This window comes from Gorilla gorilla, chromosome 7 (assembly GCF_029281585.2).
Source record: "Gorilla gorilla gorilla isolate KB3781 chromosome 7, NHGRI_mGorGor1-v2.1_pri, whole genome shotgun sequence".
Classification (NCBI taxonomy): domain Eukaryota; kingdom Metazoa; phylum Chordata; class Mammalia; order Primates; family Hominidae; genus Gorilla; species Gorilla gorilla.
Window position 1 is genome coordinate 79,408,762 of NC_073231.2, and position 20,899 is coordinate 79,429,660.

Below are 20,899 nucleotides of genomic sequence, written 5' to 3' on the forward strand. Positions count from 1 at the left end.
AGAACCCTCTCAGCTGCTGGGGGAGGGAAGAAATGAAGTCACTGCTGAAAGGGCTTAAGACGGGTGCTTCTGGTTCCACCCTCTCCCCAACTCTTCCCACCGACACAGGAGAGCCGTCGGGGGCTGAGGCGAGCAGCCAGGGGTGAGGACGGGAAGCCGCCTCCTCTCCGCCCCCCAGGCCCCGCCCTCGGGCTCCGGAAAGTCGCTGTGCAGGCAAATGAGTGGGGAGGGAGGGCTCACTAACTGTAAACAGACGCCGCCGAGAGTTCCCATCCTGCGTGGCTGCCGGATTTCCGTGCCACACTGAAGCCACCCCACCCAGACGCCTGCCCTCAGTTTCCCCAGCGGTGGCATGGGGTGCACCAGCTCCTCCTCCCCCGGGTCGCCGTCTGACTTAAACGCGTGAGAAGGGAGAGAAAGGACCCCCGCTCACCAGCCTCCAGCCCCACCAAGTCCTCCTCCTCCCCTGGCTTTGGCCTTTTGTACCGGCCCCACGTGACCCCGCCGGCCGGCTCTTCCCTGCTGCCCCGCCCCGCCCTCCGGCCTTTCCCGGCTCTCGGCCCAGCTCTTCCCGCTCTCGGCCGCCCCCCACCCGCGCTGCTGGGCCTCCGCCTCCCCTCGCCGCCCGCCCAGGCTCTTCCAGCTCCCTCCCCCAGGCCGCCGTTCCCTCGCGACGCTCCCCTCCCCCCGCGGCTGTTCCGCCGCCTTGCCTCCCCTCCCCCCGGCTGGAGCTCACTGTCTCCAAGATGGCGGCCGTGTCAGTTTGGGGCATCTCCGCGGTCCGGTCCGGGGCCCCGGGATCTCGGCTGTCCTTCCTCCCGGTAAGTAGCCGAGGGGCCGTTCCCGGCCGCCCCCGGCCGCCCAGCCCGAGGCCGAGCCGCTCCAGGGCCCACTCCGCTGCCTCGCGGGGTCGGCGGGCCGCTGCAGGCCCCGCCGCGGCCTGCGCCGCCTCCCGCTGCTCTGCGCCAGGCCTCGGGCTGGGGCGCCGTGGCCGCCCCCTCGCGCCCGCCCGCTCGCTCGCTCGCTTGCTCGGCGCCCGGCTGCCCCGGCCCGCGGCCCGCGCGCCGCCGCCCGGCCCCGCGCTCGCGGTCCCTGCGCCCCCGACCCCGCCGGCCGGGCCCGCCCTGGGGGAGCCGGCGGGTGGGCGGGCGGCGAGCGGCCCAGGCCGCGGAGCCTCGGGCTGGCGGAGCCGGCGAGCCCGCTCTCCCTCGGGGCGCGCCCACCCGCCCGCCGCGCGCGTGCCGGCTGTGCCGGACCGGGCCGCTTCTCCCCGCGCTCGCGGGCGCTCGGGCTCGGGCTCGGGCTCGGGTTCCGGCTCCGGCTTTGGCTCCGGCCGGGGGCGCGGGGATCCGAGCCGGGCTGGGGCGGCGAGCGGGGCTGACAGGCAGGCGGGTGTTGTGGTGCGAGGCGCAGCACGTGTGGTGTTGTGTCTGCCGGGCTGTCAGCCCAGCCGCCGAGGGGAGGCCGGGCGCCTGTCAACCTCGCGGCTTGGCCCGGTGCGCGACTGTCAGGCTCCCAGCAACCCGCGCCGCCCTCGAGCCGGCCCCCAGAGCTTAGGGTGCGGAGCTGGGCCGGGGCTATGCACCGCTCTGAACTCCTTCACGTGATTTCATTGTTAACTTGTGCTCGGGGTCTGTTTCCATCGCGTGGAAACGGTGCAGCGCCCCGTCGGCGAGCTGCCGGGCTGTGCAGATCCAAGTTTTTAAAGTTTCTCGCTCTTTGAAAAGAGAGCGCGAAGACGTGTTTAGGGGTGGGGAATGGGGACGGGAAGGACTGTCGGAAGCGAGTTGCGCTCGCTCTAGCCGCTGGTGTGCTTTCCGGGAGTTAAGATCCGAGGCTGCAGGCGCTTGACTTTCCGAAGACCTGGAGACTGATGACAATCCCGACTGGAAAGACAATGAGTGACTGTCACTCATTCTTTTACCTGCGAAGCTTAGTCAATTTGGACGTTCGTTCCCAGGTTGTTAAACTCAGGATGTAGCTTCTCATTTAGTTTAGACTTAATATCTGTATAATGAGGTTACTTGGAGTAATAATACTCTGATTTCTATTCTCTTGAGACCGTCACCAAATTGAAGCATGACTCTCCCAGGGGGCTTCTTTTTAGGCAGCTGATTTAAAAACAAATCTTGGCTCAGGTTTGAATGTTTGCTTCACTCTTTTCTTTCCTATCAGAGTTAATAGTAATATCTCTTTCCTAGTGTGTATTAGTTTTCCGTTTGATTTTAACGTCACTACCAAGAATAGTTGCTGTGGGAGCCATTTGTCTAGCATTGTTTATATTGTAATGCAAATGATCTCCAGAATGAGAGCAGAAGTTCTAAAAAACACTTCAGTTAAACTTATTTTTGGAGGCAAAAGAGTTAGATTCAGAATTCAGTATTTTAGTGATTAAACAAAATTGCATCTACCAGATTCTTTTGTAGGGATACTGACTTTGATTCAGAGAGACAGTACATTTCTGTTTATGTTTTATTAATGTTCGTTTCAGGACAGCAATCTTGAATTTATATCTTTATTATTTGGGCTTCTCTTTAGTCCTACAAGTAGCCAGTGTATTTCGTTTTCTGTACCGTACGTTTGATATGTAGTTTGTGCGTTGACCCCAGTGATTCTGGGCCTTCCTCATTTCTAGTTTTCCTGTCTGAATTACTTACACGCAGTTTGACAGTTGTGACTCTCTTCAGCATATGGATAGAAACATCTTAGTTTGGGTTAGGAGAAGCTATCAGCATGTAATTCTTAAAATTTGAATGAAAGTGCATTATTGTTAAATTCAGTAAGCACTTTTATACTAGGCTATTTTCAATAGTATTTTTGTTTCCATTAGGAGAGATTAAGGTAATGCTGCACTTAAATTATAAACTGGGTGTGCATATTGTATTCATTCTTTTCATGTAAGAAAGAACTAAAATTTTCTCAGTCGTTTTCTGCCTTATTGACTGTTTTTGTCTACTCTGAATGTCTAGAATTTTGAAAGATGAAAGATTCACTCTTACTTTCATTGCAGGATTCTTTCTACTAATCCAGATACTTGTTGAAGTGCTGACTAGTTTCTTGGGGAAAGATGTCAAGGAAGAGTTGAAATTCCTAGACTGGTGAGCAGAGATTGCAGAGTACAGAATAGCCATCACCCACTCTGGTTAGTGGTAGCTTAAGGTCATTCTTAGAACATCTCATCGTGTTTCCTCATTGTATCCTAATTACTCATCTTTTTTTTTTCTTTTCTTTTTTTTTCTTTTTTATCCCAATGGTTTACATACATGATTGTTTTGGAATATTAATAGATAAGTTTGGAAATTCTTAAGGGTGCCTAGTAAAGACTTGCTGTTTGATTGCTTTATGATGAGGATGCTTATTTTTATTCGAAATAGGTCTTGGTAGAAAACTGACCTTATTTTCATTGCTTTTCAGGCATAAGATGCACATTTTTCTGCTCTGAAGCCGGGAATGAAATATTCTTGAGTTCTTACAACTTTATGACGAGACCCATGTGTGGTGCTATTGAGAAATTCATTGGGAAGTTGGAAGACATTTCAAACAACAGGTTGTTTTGGTTTCTATAGTACAATTGGGGTGGCATTCTGTTTTGTGAAAGGAGGAAGGACTTAGGCCAGAAAACTTGTATGCTATGGTTAACTGGTTCCCAGCCTCCGAGAATCTTGTTTTCCATGGTGTAAAACTTACTCAGCATCAGGATAAGGGATAACGACTCTATGGATATACAGAATCCTTCACCATGGTAAAACTCGCAAACCCGCTTTATACTGAGTGGATTTTGGAGGCCATCAAAAAAGTGAAAAAGCAGAAACAGCGTCCTTCAGAAGAAAGGATATGCAATGCTGTGTCTTCATCCCATGGCTTGGATCGTAAAACTGTTTTAGAACAATTGGAGTTGAGTGTTAAAGATGGAACAATTTTAAAAGTCTCAAATAAAGGACTCAATTCCTATAAAGATCCTGATAATCCTGGGCGAATAGCACTTCCTAAGCCTCGGAACCATGGAAAATTGGATAATAAACAAAATGTGGATTGGAATAAACTGATAAAGCGGGCAGTTGAGGGCTTGGCAGAGTCTGGTGGCTCAACTTTGAAAAGCATTGAACGTTTTTTGAAAGGTCAGAAGGATGTGTCTGCATTATTCGGAGGCAGTGCTGCCTCTGGTTTTCACCAGCAGTTACGATTGGCTATCAAACGTGCCATTGGCCACGGCAGACTCCTTAAAGATGGACCTCTTTATCGGCTCAACACTAAAGCAACCAACGTGGATGGGAAAGAGAGTTGTGAGTCTCTTTCCTGTTTACCTCCAGTGTCCCTTCTTCCACATGAAAAGGATAAGGTAAGAATGGCATATGCTTCGGGGTTTATAGAGCTGATGATATGGGATGCTACAAATTCACATTTCTGGGAAGTTATATTCAAGTTTTTTGTTTGGGGCTTTTGTGGAGTGATCACCTCTGGTTTTTTATTGGTGAGTTGTAGCTATGAGAACTTCATAGATTTGTTCTGGTACTTTGAAATATTTGAAGCCTAAGATTAAAAATGTAGAATGTTAATCTGACTAAAAGAACTTACTTACATTACAATGAAAAAGTGACATATGAGTTTAAAACTGTTTTTTAAATTTTTTTTTGTTATTTTGCTTGAGGAGTACTCCAGCGTGAGACTTTAAAACTTTTAACTAAAGGTTCTTAGAACATCTTACTACTAGAAGTTGATGAGCAGCCAAATCATGGAGACTTGAATTTGAAACAAGCAGATGACTCTGAGAACATTTTTCTGTTTTCCATTTTGTTGTAGATTACTCGTTAGACAGAAATGAGACAGATTCTCATGACCCATAGGCGCAACTAAGCAAACTTAGCAATTCTTGTTTCTGCTGTTTGTATTACAGCTTTCTATCATGTATTATGGCTTTGCATATGATGAAGTCCTAAATGCTATTTATGACAGCTGTAGTTGCATGGGACAGGAATACAGTATCCTAAACTAGAAAAGTTCTGGAGGGTCTGGAGTAGTTCATGCCTGTAATCCCAGCGCTTTGGGAGGCTGGGACAGGAGGATGTCTTGAGCCTAGGAGTTTGAGCCCAGCCTGAGCAATATAGCGAGACCCCATGTCCACCAAAAATAGAAAAATTAGCCAGGTATGGGCGCGCCTGTAGTCCTAGTTACTTGGGAGGCTGTGTCGGGGAGGACTGCTTGAGTACAGGTGTCTGAGGCTCCAGTGAGCTATGCTGTCACCACTGCACTCCAGCCTGGACAACTGAGACCCTGTTCTAAAAACAAAAAGAAAGGTAAAGTTCTGGAGAGTTGGGAGTTTTGATGCCCAGATGTGTACTTTACTCTGTTGTGTTTTAGGATGTTATTGTATATAGTTGAAATCATGACTTCTTAAACAGTAAATTTTGGTGCTTAAATAGATATTTGGAGATTAGGAGAATTTTGTTAGTACCTGTTTTTTACATTGACCTAGTATCTTAGCTGTAAATTTACTTAAGGTGCTCTGTATTATAGTTCCTTGGAGAGCAGTGATGCTTTAAGTTGCTGCACACCTTGGTAGGCATAAGTAAAATGATCTTCATTTTGCTTAAGATGATGGAGGATACTCCTAGGGTGGAAAGATGGTAAAGTTAACATCGAATGTATTTTGAAAATTGGAGATTTGATCTCAGTTTGTTGTATTATTAGCAGCCCACTGAATACCTGTAGATTTTTCTTTAACAATTGAAAATTAACGGTATTTTTCTTTGATGAAATTTTTAGAGATCTATTTCAGGGTTCAATTTTCCCTGTGAACATTGAAATAAAACATAATCTTACTGTTATTACCCTTGAAATGATTCTCATACAGTCATGAATTGATAGAGAATCTCATTCATAAAATGGCTCTATGTAATTTGAGCATTTATTAAAAGTATGTATTAAAAATTCAGGGTAGACAAGTAATTAAAATGCTTTATTCTGTATTTAAGTGCTGTAAGAACTCTTACCTGTAGAAACTTTATCACGTGGCTGAATTTAAATACAATTATTGGATTTCTACAATTATTAAATGATCTAACAGGTTAACTGCCTGGAAACAGGAAATAATTTATAGTTAGATCAGTTCAGTGCCATACCTGTGAATTGGATGTTATAAGTTCCTGTTAGGCCACCTGTTTGCTTTTATTTATTTATTTTTGAGACAGAATCTCGTTCTGTCGCCCAGGCTGGAGTGCAGTGGTGCAGTCTCACTGCAACCTCCGCCTCCCAGGTTCAAGCGATTCTCTTGCCTCAGCCTCCCAAGTAGCTGGGATTACAGACATGCACCACCACGCCCGGCTAATTTTTGTATTTTTAGTAGAGACGGGGTGTTGGCCAGGCTGGTCTCGAACTCCTGACCTCGAGTGATCCACCCGCCTCTGCCTCCCAAAGTGTTGGGATTATAGGCTTGAGCCACCGTGCCTGGCCTGTTGTTTGCTTTTATTGTAATTACACTTGCTTGAATTATCAATAGATATTTTAATTTTAAAAAATATTAGCTATATAAAAATGTCATTTGAGCATATTTTTAAAAGGTAGTAAATATAGTACAGTGCAAGACAAATCCAAGTCCTAGAACCCTGAGATTTTACTTTTGGAAGGGACCCTGAGAACCGTCTAATCCAACAAGTCCTTATTTTGCAGCTGAGCTAAGGACCTTTGTTGAGACCATTTCATAGCACCTTTGCGTTAAGAAAAGTTTAATTCAGTAGAGATGTGCTGTTTTGCTTTGACTGGAGTGCAGTGGTGTGATCTCAGCTCACTGCAACCTTCGCCTCCCGGGTTCAAACGATTCTTCTGCCTCAGCCTCCTGAGTAGCTGGGATTATAGGTTTGCGCCACCACGTGTGGCTACTTTTTTTTTTTTTTTTTTTTGTATTTTTAGTAGAGACAGGGTTTCACCATGTTGGCTAGGCTGGTCTCAACTCCTGACCTCAAGCGACCTGCCCACCTCGGTCTCTCAAAGTGCCGAGATTATAGGAATGATGCACCGCACCTGGCCACATTTGCTTTTGGAGAAATAAAGCAAGAAAAACAAAAGTGATTTAATAATTGAAAAAATGAAAAAGAAATGCCCATTTGCTTACATAGCTTTCATATATAGTGTTTTTTTGTTTTTTTTTTTTGAGATGGAATTTCGCTCTTGTTGCCCAGGCTGGAGTGCAATGGCACGATCTTGGCTTACTGCAGCCTCCGCTGCCCAGGTTCAAGCAATTCTTCTGCCTCAGCCTCCCATGTAGCTGGGATTACAGGCATGCACCACCATGCCCGGCTAATTTTGTATTTTTAGTAGAGACGGGGTTTCTCCCTGTTGGTCAGGCTCATCTCGAACTCCCAACCTCAGGTGATCCGCCCACCTTGGCCTCCCAAAGTGCTGGCATTACAGGCATGAGCCACCCTGCCTATAGTGTTGTTAACTGAAGTAACTAAATTTAGACATGTTGGAAAATAGAGTTTGTTTCTTCAGGTAGACTTGTATATGTACTAATCTCATTGGAAAACTAATTTCATGGTAATATCTATTCAATTAGAGTTGGTGAGCTCTGTTCTATATTTTTAAATGGAGTCTTATTTTCACTAGTGAATTTCCTGTGTGACTTTCCCCAAAGATATGAAAAGTTTACATTAAAAATCGTAATACAGTGAACTCTAGGATGAGAGATTATTCCTTTGAACAGATTATGTCTGCTCCTTTTTTTGTATTTTAACTATTTTCTTTCCTCTCCTTCGAACTACGCAGTCATTTCCTATGCAAAATTGATAGTTTGCTGTTACGAACCTAGATGTTCTCAAAAAAAGAAAAGAATTATCCAGAATTTATTTGACAGTGATGGAGAAAGGAAGGTGTATAGGTCAGGAGTAGTTTCACTTTTAGGAATTAATTGGTTCAGCATATAGTCATTGAGCACCTACTGTGGGCCAGGCACTCTGCTTGGAACAGAAACAGTTCTGTCTTCTCTGGGATGCTAATGCAGGTATTTCTATTGACCTGGCCAACTGTAAGGTGAAGATGAAATTCAAAGACTGCGTGGAGTAACCCGAGCAAGTTCCTCTTTACTTTTTCTGGTATCAATTCTAACTTTTTTTTTTTTTTTTTGTGATATTAACCTTTGGAAGGAACTGTATGTTAGATTTTCAGCAGCTGAGTGGTTTTGATCCTTTTGGGAGATCAACTGTGTTGGAATACGTTTAAGAGGAGTTTTTGTGAAGACATTTGAACTTTAGTGTGTTCTTTTCACATTGATAAGTACTGAGGAGAATCCATGGGATACTGTGATTAAAAGTTTTTAGGCCAGGCCTGGTGGCTCAGGCCTGTAATCCCAGCACTTTGGGATGCCGAGGGGGGCGGATCACCTGAGGTCAGGAGTTCAGGACCAGCCTGGCCAATATGGTGAAACCCCATCTCTACAGAAATACAAAAATCAGCCCGGCATGATGGCGGGTGCCTGTAATCCCAGCTACTCGGTAGGCTGAGGCAGGATAATCGCTTGAACCCAGGAGGTGGAGGTTGTAGCGAGCCTAGAGATTGTGCCACTGCACTCCAGCCTGGGCAACAGAGCAAGACTCCATCTCAAAAAAAAAAAAAAAGTTTTTACCCATGTTATAAGGGAAATTTTTGAGCTAACTTTAGAGTGTGGTAGTTAATGGTGAGTTTATTTATTTAAGTGTTTATTTACTATGTGCCAGGCGTTATTTTAATGCTGTACATATATTAACTCATTTAATCCTCTAACATAACTAGCTACTGTTAGGTTAGTTAGTTATTAATAACATAACAGTACCAGCAGTGAAATAGCTACTGTTATTTTACACGTGAAGAAACTGAGGCATAAAAGAGATTTCAGTAACTTGCTGAAGTCACACAAATATTAGGTGGCAGAGCTGGGATTTGAATTTGGGCAGTCTGGCTCCAGAGTCTTTGTAATAGCCATACTGACCACCTCTTAGGAGCAGTAATGTATGATGGCTATCACTGCACTCAAGTACAGAATCGTGAATGTCCTTGGTGTTAACTTCATAGCACATTTCCTAATTGTTAAAGGACAAATTCCCGCCCCCGCCTTCATTGTGTCCATTTTTCTTTTTTTGCAGAACAGATTTGAAAATTCACTTTGGACCAGTGATAAGAATGTGTTAGGAACCAAAGATTAGGAGTAATCTAGTTTTGTATATCTGAGGTCCATTAAAAAAAAGTTTCACCTACATGCCATTTTTTTCTCTTAAAGATAATTTCTGTGCTAACTAATTTTCATTTCAGTTGTCACTAACATTTTCTGATAGGCAAGGTAGGGATCAGTTGTATGGCTATACCAGAGTGCTTTAATTTGGGATAGAAATACTGTTTTCCTTGAATCATGGGATTATAGGTGAGGAGAAGAGTGTGTAACTGGCTTAAATAGCATCTTCCTCTTTGTAAATTTCTTTTTGAAATGTAGATATTACTGTAAGGTAATTTGTTCCATTTACTTCAGTTATTCATTATTAGCAAACATTTGAATGCCTGCCATGAACAGTGGATTTAAGATTTAGGTCCTGTGAGGGGATTAAAGCAGACAGAATAGAGATACAAAATAAATTTTTTGAAAGCCTTTTTTAGTTTATGAACTGTAATATTTTTACATTATTATTTTTTCGTAACAATTAAGTATCATGACTCAGAAATAATAATATGTTTAGTGGGCAAGGCAATTATTTGAGATTGTGATGGTCCATTTAAAAAATTATCTTTATATAGTGAGTCTTGGAAAGATTCAATTTCCTTTCAAGAATAATTTTCACCTTGATTTCAAACTTCTGAGTTCATTTTTACACACTGACATAATTTACTTGAATATATATAGTTTGTGTTCTGTATTACTAGCCCAGAAAAATATTCTCTTTCATGGTAATCAGCCAGATCATTAAAAGTATTGTTATTTGGTGGCATAGTATTTTGGAACAGAATTATAATTTGCTAAAGCGTTCAGTTGGACAGGGAAGAGTAGGTATTGTCAACTAATGTTATTGTTCAGGTTACTCCCAGCTGGGTAACCTGGAGCAGAAAGATCCAATGATAAATCTCTTGCCTTCTACTCTAAGTTACATCTCAATTTGGTCAACTCTTAGTAGAGTCCAAATTATTTTGTTTTATTGGAATTTATATTTTAAATTATAGAGGAAGTAGAGCTTTGACAGGAATTTAGAATTTAAATTTTCGATGTAGAGATACTGATTAAAATGGGGATTTTTTTTTTTTTTTTTTTTGAGAGATGGAGTCTTGCTTTGTTGCCCAGGCTGGAGTGCAGTGGTGCAACCTCCACCTCCTGGGTTCAAGCGATTCTCCTGCCTCAGCCTCCCGAGTAAGCTGGGATTATAGGCGCATGCCACCATGCCCGGCTAATTTTTATATTTTTAGTAGAGATGGGGTTTCACCAGGTTGGCCAGGCTGGTCTCGAACTCCTGACCTCATGATCCGCCTGCCTCAGCCTCCCAGAGTGCTGGGATTATAGGCGTGAGCCACCGTGCCCGGCCAGGGATATGTTTTTAAGTTACTGAAAGTTAAGAGTGATAAAGTTTTGATTTAGCTATTTGGAAATGACCTTTATAGTAGAATAGTTGCACATTTTATATGTTAGAATCGTGGTATTTTATAAGAAAATTGTTAACCAATATAAGCTTGGAAATTTCAATTTCAGATACTCTGTTGCGTTGATACTGTATAAAAAGGCAATAAATAGTTGTCCATGCTGTTAAATTCAGGGCTATGTGGACTGCTTGACAGAATGATTGTTCACTTTGAAAAAACTTTTTGTTTTTTGTTTTTAAACAAAAAATCTTCTGAAGGCAAAAGATAAAATATTGAGGATACAGTGACGTGGAAAATGTAGATATTATATTATCAAGTGTGAAATGGATTGATCTCAGTAATTGTTATATTTAATAATTTAAACATTTTTTATGACATGCGTTTCTTTTCTTTTTTTTTTTTGAGATGGAGTCTTGCTCTGTTGCTTAGGCTGGAGTGCGGTGGCCCAGTTTCAGGTCACTGCAACCTCCACCTTCCAGGTTGAAGCAATTCTACTGCCTCTCCCCTCCTGCTGTCTGCGATTATAGGCATGTGCCACCATACCTACCTAATTTTTGTATTTTTAATAGAAATGGGCGATTATAGGCGTGTGCCACCATACCTACCTAATTTTTGTATTTTTAATAGAAATGGGGTTTCACCATGTTGGCCAGTTGTATTCTCGAACTCCTGACCTCAGGTGATCCGCCCACCTCCGCCTCCCAAAGTGCTAGGATTACAGGCGTCAGCCACCATGCCCGGCCCATGTCGTACATTTCTGACATCATTGTTTATACCGTTTGTTTGTGACTCCAAATGTACCAGGAGCAGTGGGCTAGAAATAAAAATTTGTTACTAACAAGTCATTGAGGTGGATTAATTGTAAATCTGGTTAGGAATTAATTTTGTCTTAGCAGATTTATTCTTCAGAAATTCAGAAATTTAAAAATAACTCAGAGATATGTTTGTAAAATAGTATCTGTTTAAGTACAATCAGCTGTACAGTTTTTTTTTTGTTTTTTTTTTTTTTTTTGAGACGGAATCTCACTCTTGCCCAGACTGGAGTGCAGTGGCGCAACCTTGGCTCACTGCAACCTCTGCCTCCGAGGTTCAAGTGATTCTCCTGCCTCAGTCTCCCAAATAGCTGGGATTACAGGCATGCGCCACCATGCCTGGCTAATTTTTGTATTTTTAGTAAAGATGGGGCTTCACTGTGTTGGCCAGGCGAATCTTAAACTCCTGATTGGCCTCCCAAAGTGCTGGGATTATAGGTGTGAGCCACTGTACCTGGCCAACTTGCAGATTATTTTGATCTTCTAGTTTACCTATGAGCACAATGATTTTTGGTAATTTTCAGCGCATGACACACCTCAAAATAAAGCTACTGAGCTACTAAAGCTTGGGTTAGCCATTACTAATCCAAAGTTCTATACCAAACCAATTTTTTTCTTTCTTTCTTTCTTTGAGACAGAGTCTTGCTCTTGTCACTTAGGCTGGAGTGCAATGGTGCGATCTCGGCTCACTGCAGCCTCCGCCTCCGGGGTTCACACGATTCTCCTGCCTCAGCCTCCCAAGTAGCTGGGTTTACAGGCACCCGCCAGCACGCCCGGCTAATTTTTTGTATTTTTAGTAGAGACAGGGTTTTGCCATGTTGGCCAGGCTGGTCTCGAACTCCTGACCTCAGGTGATCCACCCGCCTTGGCCTCCCAAAGTGCTGGGATTACAGGTGTGAGCCACCATGCCCAGCCACCAATTTTTCTTATGCTTACAACCTAGACATTTTTCTAGTGAATAAGTACTTTACTCTTTCTTGGTCTACCTTCCAATTGGTGAAATAAAGGGAAGGAATTAATGAAGACATCAGGTACCACAAATGGCTTCAGGAGTAGAAATCTAGAGGATCTAACGGTCTTAACCTCGTTTTTTCTTTGCTCTGTATCAATAGGCTAAGGGAACGTAAAGAGTTGCTTATAGAAACCTATTAATAGCTAACATTTGTTAGGGGCTGATGATGTGTTGGGGACTTTTTTTTTTAAGTGTTTTAACATGTACTTTCTTATTGAAGTCTCAAAAGAATTCTATATGATAAAATTTTATAGGCATAATATATTTATATAATAGGTATTTAATAGTATTTAATCATACAAGTTTTCGGCAGGGCGCGGTGGCTCACGCCTATAATCCCAGCACTTTGGGAAGCCGAGGCAGGCGGATCTCGAGGTCAGGAGATCGAGACCATCCTGGCTAATGTGGTGAAAGCCCGTCTCCACTAAAAAATACAAAAAAAAAAAAAAAAAAAATTAGCCAGGCATTGTGGCGGGAGCCTGTAGTCCCAGCTACTTGGGAGGCTGAGGCAGGAGAATGGTGTGAACCCGGGAGGTGGAGCTTGCAGTGAGCCGAGATCGCGCTACTGCACTCCAGCCTGGGTGACAGAGTGAGACTCCGTCTCAAAAAAAAAAACAAAAATTAATAATAATAATAATACAAGTTTTCATTATGTCTTATAGAAAACCAAATGGAAAATGAATATAAGGAAATGCAAAATACATTAAATTTCTTTTTACCCTTGCTGCCTGTTTTTTCTTTAGTTCATCCTGGACTTGTGGGCCAATACTTTTTTGTTACACTTACGTTTAATACTAGGAGAGCAAATACATAACAGGAACTGTGATGAATCTGGAAAGAAAATTTATATCATTCAGTCTTCTTGAAGGTGTAAGAATCTCCTTAACATCTATTAGATTTATTTTCTCTTTGCATTTAAAGTTTTGGAGAAAATATCTTTGTCATACTGACTTGGTTCTTAGCTATGTAAGAGGACTAAATCTAGGTGCGGAGTTTGCTGGTTTAAATAGAATTAAAAATTTATTTTTTTCTGGTGACCTGGAGAGTTTCTTAAAATTATAATAATGAATACTTTTCATGCTCTGATTTATGTATAGGAATTATTAAGAGCTTCACTCTGATAAAGTTATTTACCACTTGGCTACTCAGGGGTGGAGTCATTTCACAAAGGATCTGCAGCGAATGAATTAGACCAGGAGTAACTTCACCCTTCTGCTTGTCCCAGCTGGAGCAGGATTAGGACTCATTCAGCTGCAGCTGGTTCCCAGGAAAATGAAAGCAGTTCCTTCTGGTTTTTTCCTTTCATATGAAAGTCATAGTTCCCAACAGATGGCTTTCATCAGCCCTGTACATGTATCTGTAAATTCAAGGCCAAGGAATTATTTTCAGCTTCATTAGGGAACAGGTGAAGAAACCATTTGTAGTGTGGCACTATTTTATTAGGAGTTGAAATTAAGCATAGAGATTATAGTAGTATGCCATTCTGGGTCAAAATAGTTTTTGACTGTCAGCAATTAAAAAAAAAAAAAAGACTGCTAAGGAAAAGTAAGTCTGGCTGTAGTGTTGATTGAGGTATCTTTTATGGTTGAATTGTATTATGCTTACGAAACATAGATTATTAGAAAAAAAGACTTGTATCTTCTGCATTGTATAGAATGTTCAGCCAGTAGCAATCTTGGATCACAGTGATTCTAATCTGATTTCACAAATGATAGGGAAATTTGAGAGCCAAAGAGGTTGAAGTGTCTTGTCCAGTGCCACACAGCCAGTTAATACCATCTGGAAGAATTGGTCAGGCCCTTCTCAGTTCTGTGCTTTTTTCATTATGCTGTAGTACTGCTTTATAGTATTAGAGAGCAGTGAGCCTAAAATAATTTAGTTAGAATTCTCTTCCTTAATGGAAACCATAGAATAAACCTTGTCTAGAGAATATTGGTGGTATGGTAAACTACAAGTATATAAATCTGCTATTTCAGTGTGTGAAAATAGCTATACGCTCTTGTTAGAGTTTTGAAACAACTTTTTGGGAAAAGACTGCTTTCTTATGGCCCAAGTTAGAGGAATCAAGGTTTTCTTACGTTGTTGGCTAAATATTAGAAGAGGAACATGTTGAGCTACCTTAATGCTGGAAGAAAAAGTACTCCTTGAGTTTTGGGGAAAAAAGTCCATTTAAAGGTAAGTCTAATTTTCAGTAGGTCTGCAACACAAATGACCTCTGAGTGACTTGGATCATTGGTTAGAATTTAAAATTCTTGAGACTGAGCTAGAGATAGCAAGGTACAAACCTTTCTATTAATTAATGAAGTAATTTTTACCAAAGACATTAAATATGGGTGGACCAAAAGTGTATAGTCTAGCACTTCTATAAACATAGTGTCTGGGAGGAGCTTGAGAGATTTGTAATGTTACCTGTAACATTACAGGTAAACAGACCGTGTGGGGAAGACCGCAGACAGCACATCATTTTTTGTCTTTATTGGTCTTTATGACTAACACTTCATCTCTGCATCACTTCTGCTTTGCTGTAAAACTTAGCAAGTACATTAGGATAGTGGCAAATAAAGATTAAGATTGAGGACAGTTGTTTGTAAAATAACTGGGCGATTTTAAGATTATAGGTGTAACTTGTTAAGAAGAAGATAACTGGTGTGGAAATAAAATCTGGCAGCCAAAAAAAGCTTTTAATGTGTTAAAGAAGATAGTTGCTTCTTTTGCCGTTTACCTTTTATGTAGAATAGGTGATTCAGCAGATCTAGAGGTGTTGTCAGACTTGTACTATGGGCTGCGTTTTCCTCCAGGGAATTGTGAACTGTAGTTGACCTGAAGAGCTGCTAAGTGTTGGTTTTTAATTCTTTGAGCTTAGTAAAGTCTAGGTTCCTTTTTTCTTAGTCATTGGGTACAGTGAAGCATTTAACTCCTGAGTTTTCTAGAACCTTTAACAGAACTCTCAGAAACATTATTACTATTTTTGTGTGTGGAGTGTGATTCTGTACTTTAATGGTTTCCCAATTTTTCAATTCAGGGCATCTTTAAATATCTAACTTACTATTTAAACCCTCTTTCACCATTTTCCTGCCTTACTTTTTTCCATGCCACTCAGTTTTTCTTTAATTCTGTAACATAAATCCAAAGCCTTATTCTTTGGAAAGCAGTGGTACTTGGCACTAAATTCACTTTAGCATTACCTGAGGAAGCTTAAAAAATAAATACCAAACTAATTAAATTTGACTAGTAGTGAGGCCCAGGTTTCAGTTTTTTTTATTTTTTATTTTTTTAAGAATGTTTATCTGATGTGCAGCTGGGGTTGAGAACCATTGCTCTAATGCTTAGAACCAACATCTCTGTAGTGGGGACTGGCTAAGAGAGTCAGGAGACAGAAGAAGCAGGTACTTTTTAACCTCATAATTGACATTCAAACAAATGATGAAATAGCATGCTTCACACACACCCTCATGAACACACTTTGGACCCAGGACAGTGTACTTCTGGAAATGTACATTCTGTTTTATTGTCCTCCCTGGCTATAACTGCTCTAATGTTCCACCTTTCTTTCTCCTTACCCTCACTGCTTTATCTCATGAAGATCTTGTGTGGTATATAGTTGCGAGAAAGTTACCTGCATGATTCCGACAGGTGCCCTGCCATCACTCTAATGCTGTTCTCATTGCTTGGCCTTATGGCACATCCTCACTCACTCACTACTCCTGCATCATGTTGGCAAACTCCAGCCATTTACCTTCTTCTGCTTTTTTTTTTGAGTTGGAGTCTTGCTCTGTCACCCAGGCTGGAGTGCAGTGGTGCGATCTCTGCTCACTGCAACCTCCATCTCCTGGGTTCAAGCGATTCTTCTGCCTCAGCCTCCCAAGCAGCTGGGATTACAGGTGCCTGCTACCACCCCTGGCTAATTTTCGTATTTTTTTAGTGGAGACGGGGTTTCATCATGTTGGCTAGGCTGGTCTTGAACTCCTGACCTCAGGTGATCCGCCCACCTTGGTCTCCCAAAGTGCTGGGATTACAGGCATGAGCCATGGTGCCCAACCTCTCTGCTTTAACTTTGGGGAAAATCTCATGACCATGTGGTGGGATGCCACTTAAAAATTTGTGGCCTCCAATCTGAGCTCTGCCCTCTGCTTGAAGATGTATGTCTGTGTATAGTCTGTTCTGTCTGCAGAAATTCAGTATTTCTTTCCACCTTTTTTTCTCATTTTCAGTAGATACTCCCATATGCTACATCATAGAGATAATGGAATCTGTCCAATTGAGCTCATTGAGTTTATGCCCCTCTCATGCCATCCTAAATACATCTGTGCTTATTTCTGCCCGCTTTGCTACCTTCTCATAGGACAGTGAAAGAAGTGTGAAAGGCTCATCTCTCCATTCTTTTTCAGGACCCCATTCTTTGCTACCTCAGGGGCCGTGTGCCATCAAAAATAGTCCCATTTTTTGACTCTATCATCTTTCTCGCTCACTTTTTAGTCCTTAGCAGGCAGAAGACTCTCCCATTAGAGTAAAAACAACCAAAAAACCACTGCAGATCCTTCTTTCTATGTATACCCTGTCTGTTTCCATTCATTTTTAAACTTCTTGAAAAAAGTCTATATTCATTCCACGTCTGCTGCAATCTGGCTTTTGGCCCTAGAGCAGCACTATTTGAAACTGCTCTTGTGGACAGTTTTCAGTCTTATTTTACCTGAGTTCTCAGCTGCATTTAGCATTTGTTGACCATTCTTCCCTTTCCTCTGGGATAATTCTTAGATGTCTCCCCCTTCCTCCCATCTTTCTGGTAATTCCTTTTCAGTTTATTGGCATTTTATCTTTTGCCTGTATCTAGATGTTGGATTCCCTAAGGTTCTGTTCTTCACTCATTTCTTACTGTTTTCTAGAGAGTTATCTAGCGATAACTTTCCTGAGTTATCTCTAGACCTCTGTGTTCTTTACTGATGACTCTAATTTCATATCTTAATTTGAGAGCTCTCTTCTGATCTCTGGACTTGTATATTCCATTGTGTAGTATTTTATGTCAGTCTCTTCAGATTCACAATGGCTCAGATGGAATTTATCAACTTCCTTTAACCGGCTGTCATTTCTTACAGTGGTAAGAGCCATTGCCATCGATTCTGATGCTTAAAATGGAAACTTTGGTGTCATCTTCCATACCTCACTTGTCTGTCTTTTGGATTCAGTTCTATTCCATCCCATGTCTTCTCTCTTTTACACTTTTTAACATCTCTTATTTAACCTCTTCTGTATTCGAGGTCCTCTGTTAGAGCAGGTCCTCATCATTTCTCTCCTGATTACCTTAGTAGTTTCTTCATTGATTTTCCTTCCTCCGGTATCGTCTTCGTCTAGTCCACATTATTGCCAAAATGATCTTACTAAGAAATGATGAAGAACACAAGCGCAAAGACCAGACCATCTGGGCTTTCTGTCCCACACTGGGACTACTTGCTTTATGACCTTGGGTAATTTACTTAACCATTCTTTGCCACATTTTCTTCTATAAAATGGGGATAATACAGTGCTTATCTCATAGTGAAGTTGTGAGAATTTAATGAGTTAATATACATCTGGGCTGACAGAACTTTGTGCAATGATGGAAATGTTCTATATCTGTACTGCCCTTTGTGGTAGCCAGAGCCATGTGTAGCTATTGAGCTCTTGCAATATGGCCAGTTGAGTGAGGAGCTGAATTTTAAATTTTATTTAGTTATAATTTAATTGAAATAGCCACATGTGGCTAGTAGCTGCTATAATGGACAGTACAGAATATGTAAAGTCCTTAGAAATAGTGTTTAGCACATAAGTGCTCCATAAATGTTAACTATTATTACCATCTTTCTAAAATTAAACTTCTCTGCTTAAAATCCTTCAGTACCAAATTCTGCGATATAGTATATATGAGTTGTATCCCATTCCCCTGCGTTGCTCCAAACTTGTCAATTGCCACTTCTTCATAATGCCCTCTGTGTTCCACTGTACCAGTTCTGAAAGTGTGGATGTGGAGGACAGCACCAGCAATAGTATCCCCCAAAAACTTGTTTAAAATGCAGATTCTTGAGCCATATTCCAGGCCTATTCAATCAGAAACTGAATTTGGGGCTTTGCAACTAGTATGTTAGTAAGTCCTCCAGGCGATTCTGATGCACGCTTAAGTTCGAGAGCCATTGTACTGCATCAGTCTCCCTGCAGTTCTTCAGATCTATCTTGTTTTCCCTTGCCCCTATATTTTTCTCCTGTCTGGAATGATTGTTATCCATTTTTTCTTCCTCATAAATTAGCTCTTCAACCTTGCAGACTTAGTTTAGTCAAGTTTCTTTCTGTTTCTTCCTCCTTATCACCCACCCTGCTCCCAGGCTGACTTCAAGACCTGTCTTAATCTCCATGCTGCATATGTCCGTACACACTTGCATCATAGACCATTTTACATAGTACTTTTTTAGCCTGTCTCCTATTAGTGAATTTAGGTTCTTGTTTTTCGTCTTTGTATTTCCATCTATTTGGCAGTATCTGATTGTTTTGTTTGTTTTTAATTTTTTTTAATTAAAAATTTTTTAACTGTTTTGTTTGGGTTGTTTCATATGTATTAAGCATCTTCCAGGGGCCGGCACAGTGATTAGGAGTGACAGAGCAGGTAAAGCAGACATCGTCTCTGTGATAAATACACATGGTGATAAGTGCTCTGATGAAGTAAAATAGAGCACTGTGGAAACACAGAGGAGGGGGTGGAGAAAGTCAGGGAAGTCTGTTCAGAGGAAGTCACATGTGAAGTTAGTGAAGTGGGGAAGCAAATGGGTGCGGTGGGAAAGAGAGTAGTTCCTGAAAAGGGAACAGCATGTACAAAGGCCTAGAAGCAAAACATTGTATGCATATAGTAACTGTTTAATTGGATATGAATTTTAAAAATCACATGTCTAACTTAGCTCTCGGTTTCGAAGACATCACCCTTCCCAGCAAACATTGCATTTTATATGCTTCTGTATTTTTAAAGCAGTTTTCATACTTGATATCACACTTTGAGTAGATGGTTCTGGTGTGATAGGGTAACTTCCAAGCCAGCAGGATACATCTTTTTACTTACTGCCTTTTAAAGCAGAAAAAAGGATTTGTTTTGTCTGAAAATTGTTCTGCAGGGCCAGGAACACATCAGTGGTGACAGAGGTAAACACATTACTCTTATTGAGTAAGAATAGCCAAGGTTTGGCCAGGCACAGTGGCTCACGCCTGTAATCCGAGCACTTTGGGAGGCCGAGACAGGCAGATCATGAGGTCAGGAGTTCGAGACCACCCTGGCCAACATGGTGAACGTCTCTACTAAAAATGCAAAAATTAGCCGAGTGTGGTGGTAGGTGCCTGTAATCCCAGCTACTCGGAGGCTGAGGCAGAAGAATCACTTGAACCTGGGAGGCAGAGGTTGCAGTGAGCTGAGATGACCACCACTGCACTCCAGCCTGGGCAACAGAGCAAGACTCCATCTCAAAAAAAAAAAAAAAAAAGCCAAGGTTTTAAATAAGCATTAGACCATTGAGAAAGCATATCATTAGGAAGGCTGAAGGCAGCCAGTGTGCCAACCACAACTGTTGTCACTTTTTTAGCCTCACTGTGTATTGGCTCTTTTTGCTCTTGTTGATGCCATCCCACTTCCTGTTCTCATTAGCCCTCCATTGTAAGAGTAACGTGGCATTGGTTAATGTGCTATGTAAGCTCCAACTATTAATTTGCTACTGAGTATTTACTTTTGTCTTTTTGAGACTTCATATAATTTTTAGTAAAATAAAAACTCACCTTTTGCTCTCTTTGATTGCTTTGCAAATGGGTTGTCTTCATAATTTATTAACTTTGAAAGAAGACTGATAAAAATACAGTTTTGTTTCTCATAACTTTAGCCAATCGGGACAAACATAGAGAAGAAGGAAAAAGGGAAATAAAATCTGTTCCCCTAAAACTTTATATGGATGGTAATATTGAAATATTTCAGATATTGAAGAATTTTGCTTTCACATACATATATTTTTTGATACAACAATTTTGTACAGAGGTACAAAAGATAGGCAGTCCAGGTGCTATGATTGCCAAGTTTTACTTAGTCAGAATTATATAGTTAAGGTAATAAATGGAACTAGAGCCTAGGTCTGTTCAATCTTAGTACTCCTTGAGCCACATCAAGCTGCCTGTTGTGCAAGACTACAGTTCATGAAAATGACAAGCATTAAAAAACAAGTACTCCTGGCTAACACGGCAAAACCCTGTCTCTACTAAAAATACAAAAAATTAGCCAGGCATGGTGGCAGGCGCCTGTAGTCCCAGCTACTCGGGAGGCTGAGGCAGGAGAACGGCGTGAACCCGGGAGGCGAAGCTTGCAGTGAGCTGAGATCGGGCCACTGCATTCCAGCCTGGGCGATAGAGCGAGACTCCGTCTCAAAAAAAAAAAAAAAAAAAAAAAAAAAAGTACGACCAGGCATGGTGGCTCACGCCTGTAATCCTAGGACTT

At 41.8% G+C, this 20,899-nt stretch overlaps 1 protein-coding gene and 1 non-coding gene across 5 annotated transcripts in view; both read left to right on the top strand.

Annotated features, from left to right (window-relative positions):
* The first annotated feature begins 717 nt into the window (after positions 1–717).
* KAT6A (lysine acetyltransferase 6A) overlaps positions 718–20,899 on the top strand; it is a 122,742-nt gene continuing 102,560 nt past the window's right edge. For 2 of the 4 annotated variants that reach the window (XM_031013801.3, XM_031013802.3), the window contains exons 1-2: positions 718–821; positions 3,415–4,339. In XM_031013801.3, coding sequence (XP_030869661.2) covers positions 3,740–4,339 — 600 coding nt within the window. In that variant the 5' untranslated portion in view covers positions 718–821; positions 3,415–3,739. Of the gene's footprint in view, positions 822–3,010; positions 3,143–3,414; positions 4,340–20,899 lie in introns of all 4 variants that reach the window. The other 2 variants (XM_055349207.2, XM_055349206.2) reach the window with 2 other exon arrangements.
* Positions 9,135–9,206, top strand: LOC115935708 (small nucleolar RNA SNORD112). The gene has a single exon (XR_004071326.1). It is a non-coding gene; the product is annotated as a small nucleolar RNA SNORD112 (small nucleolar RNA).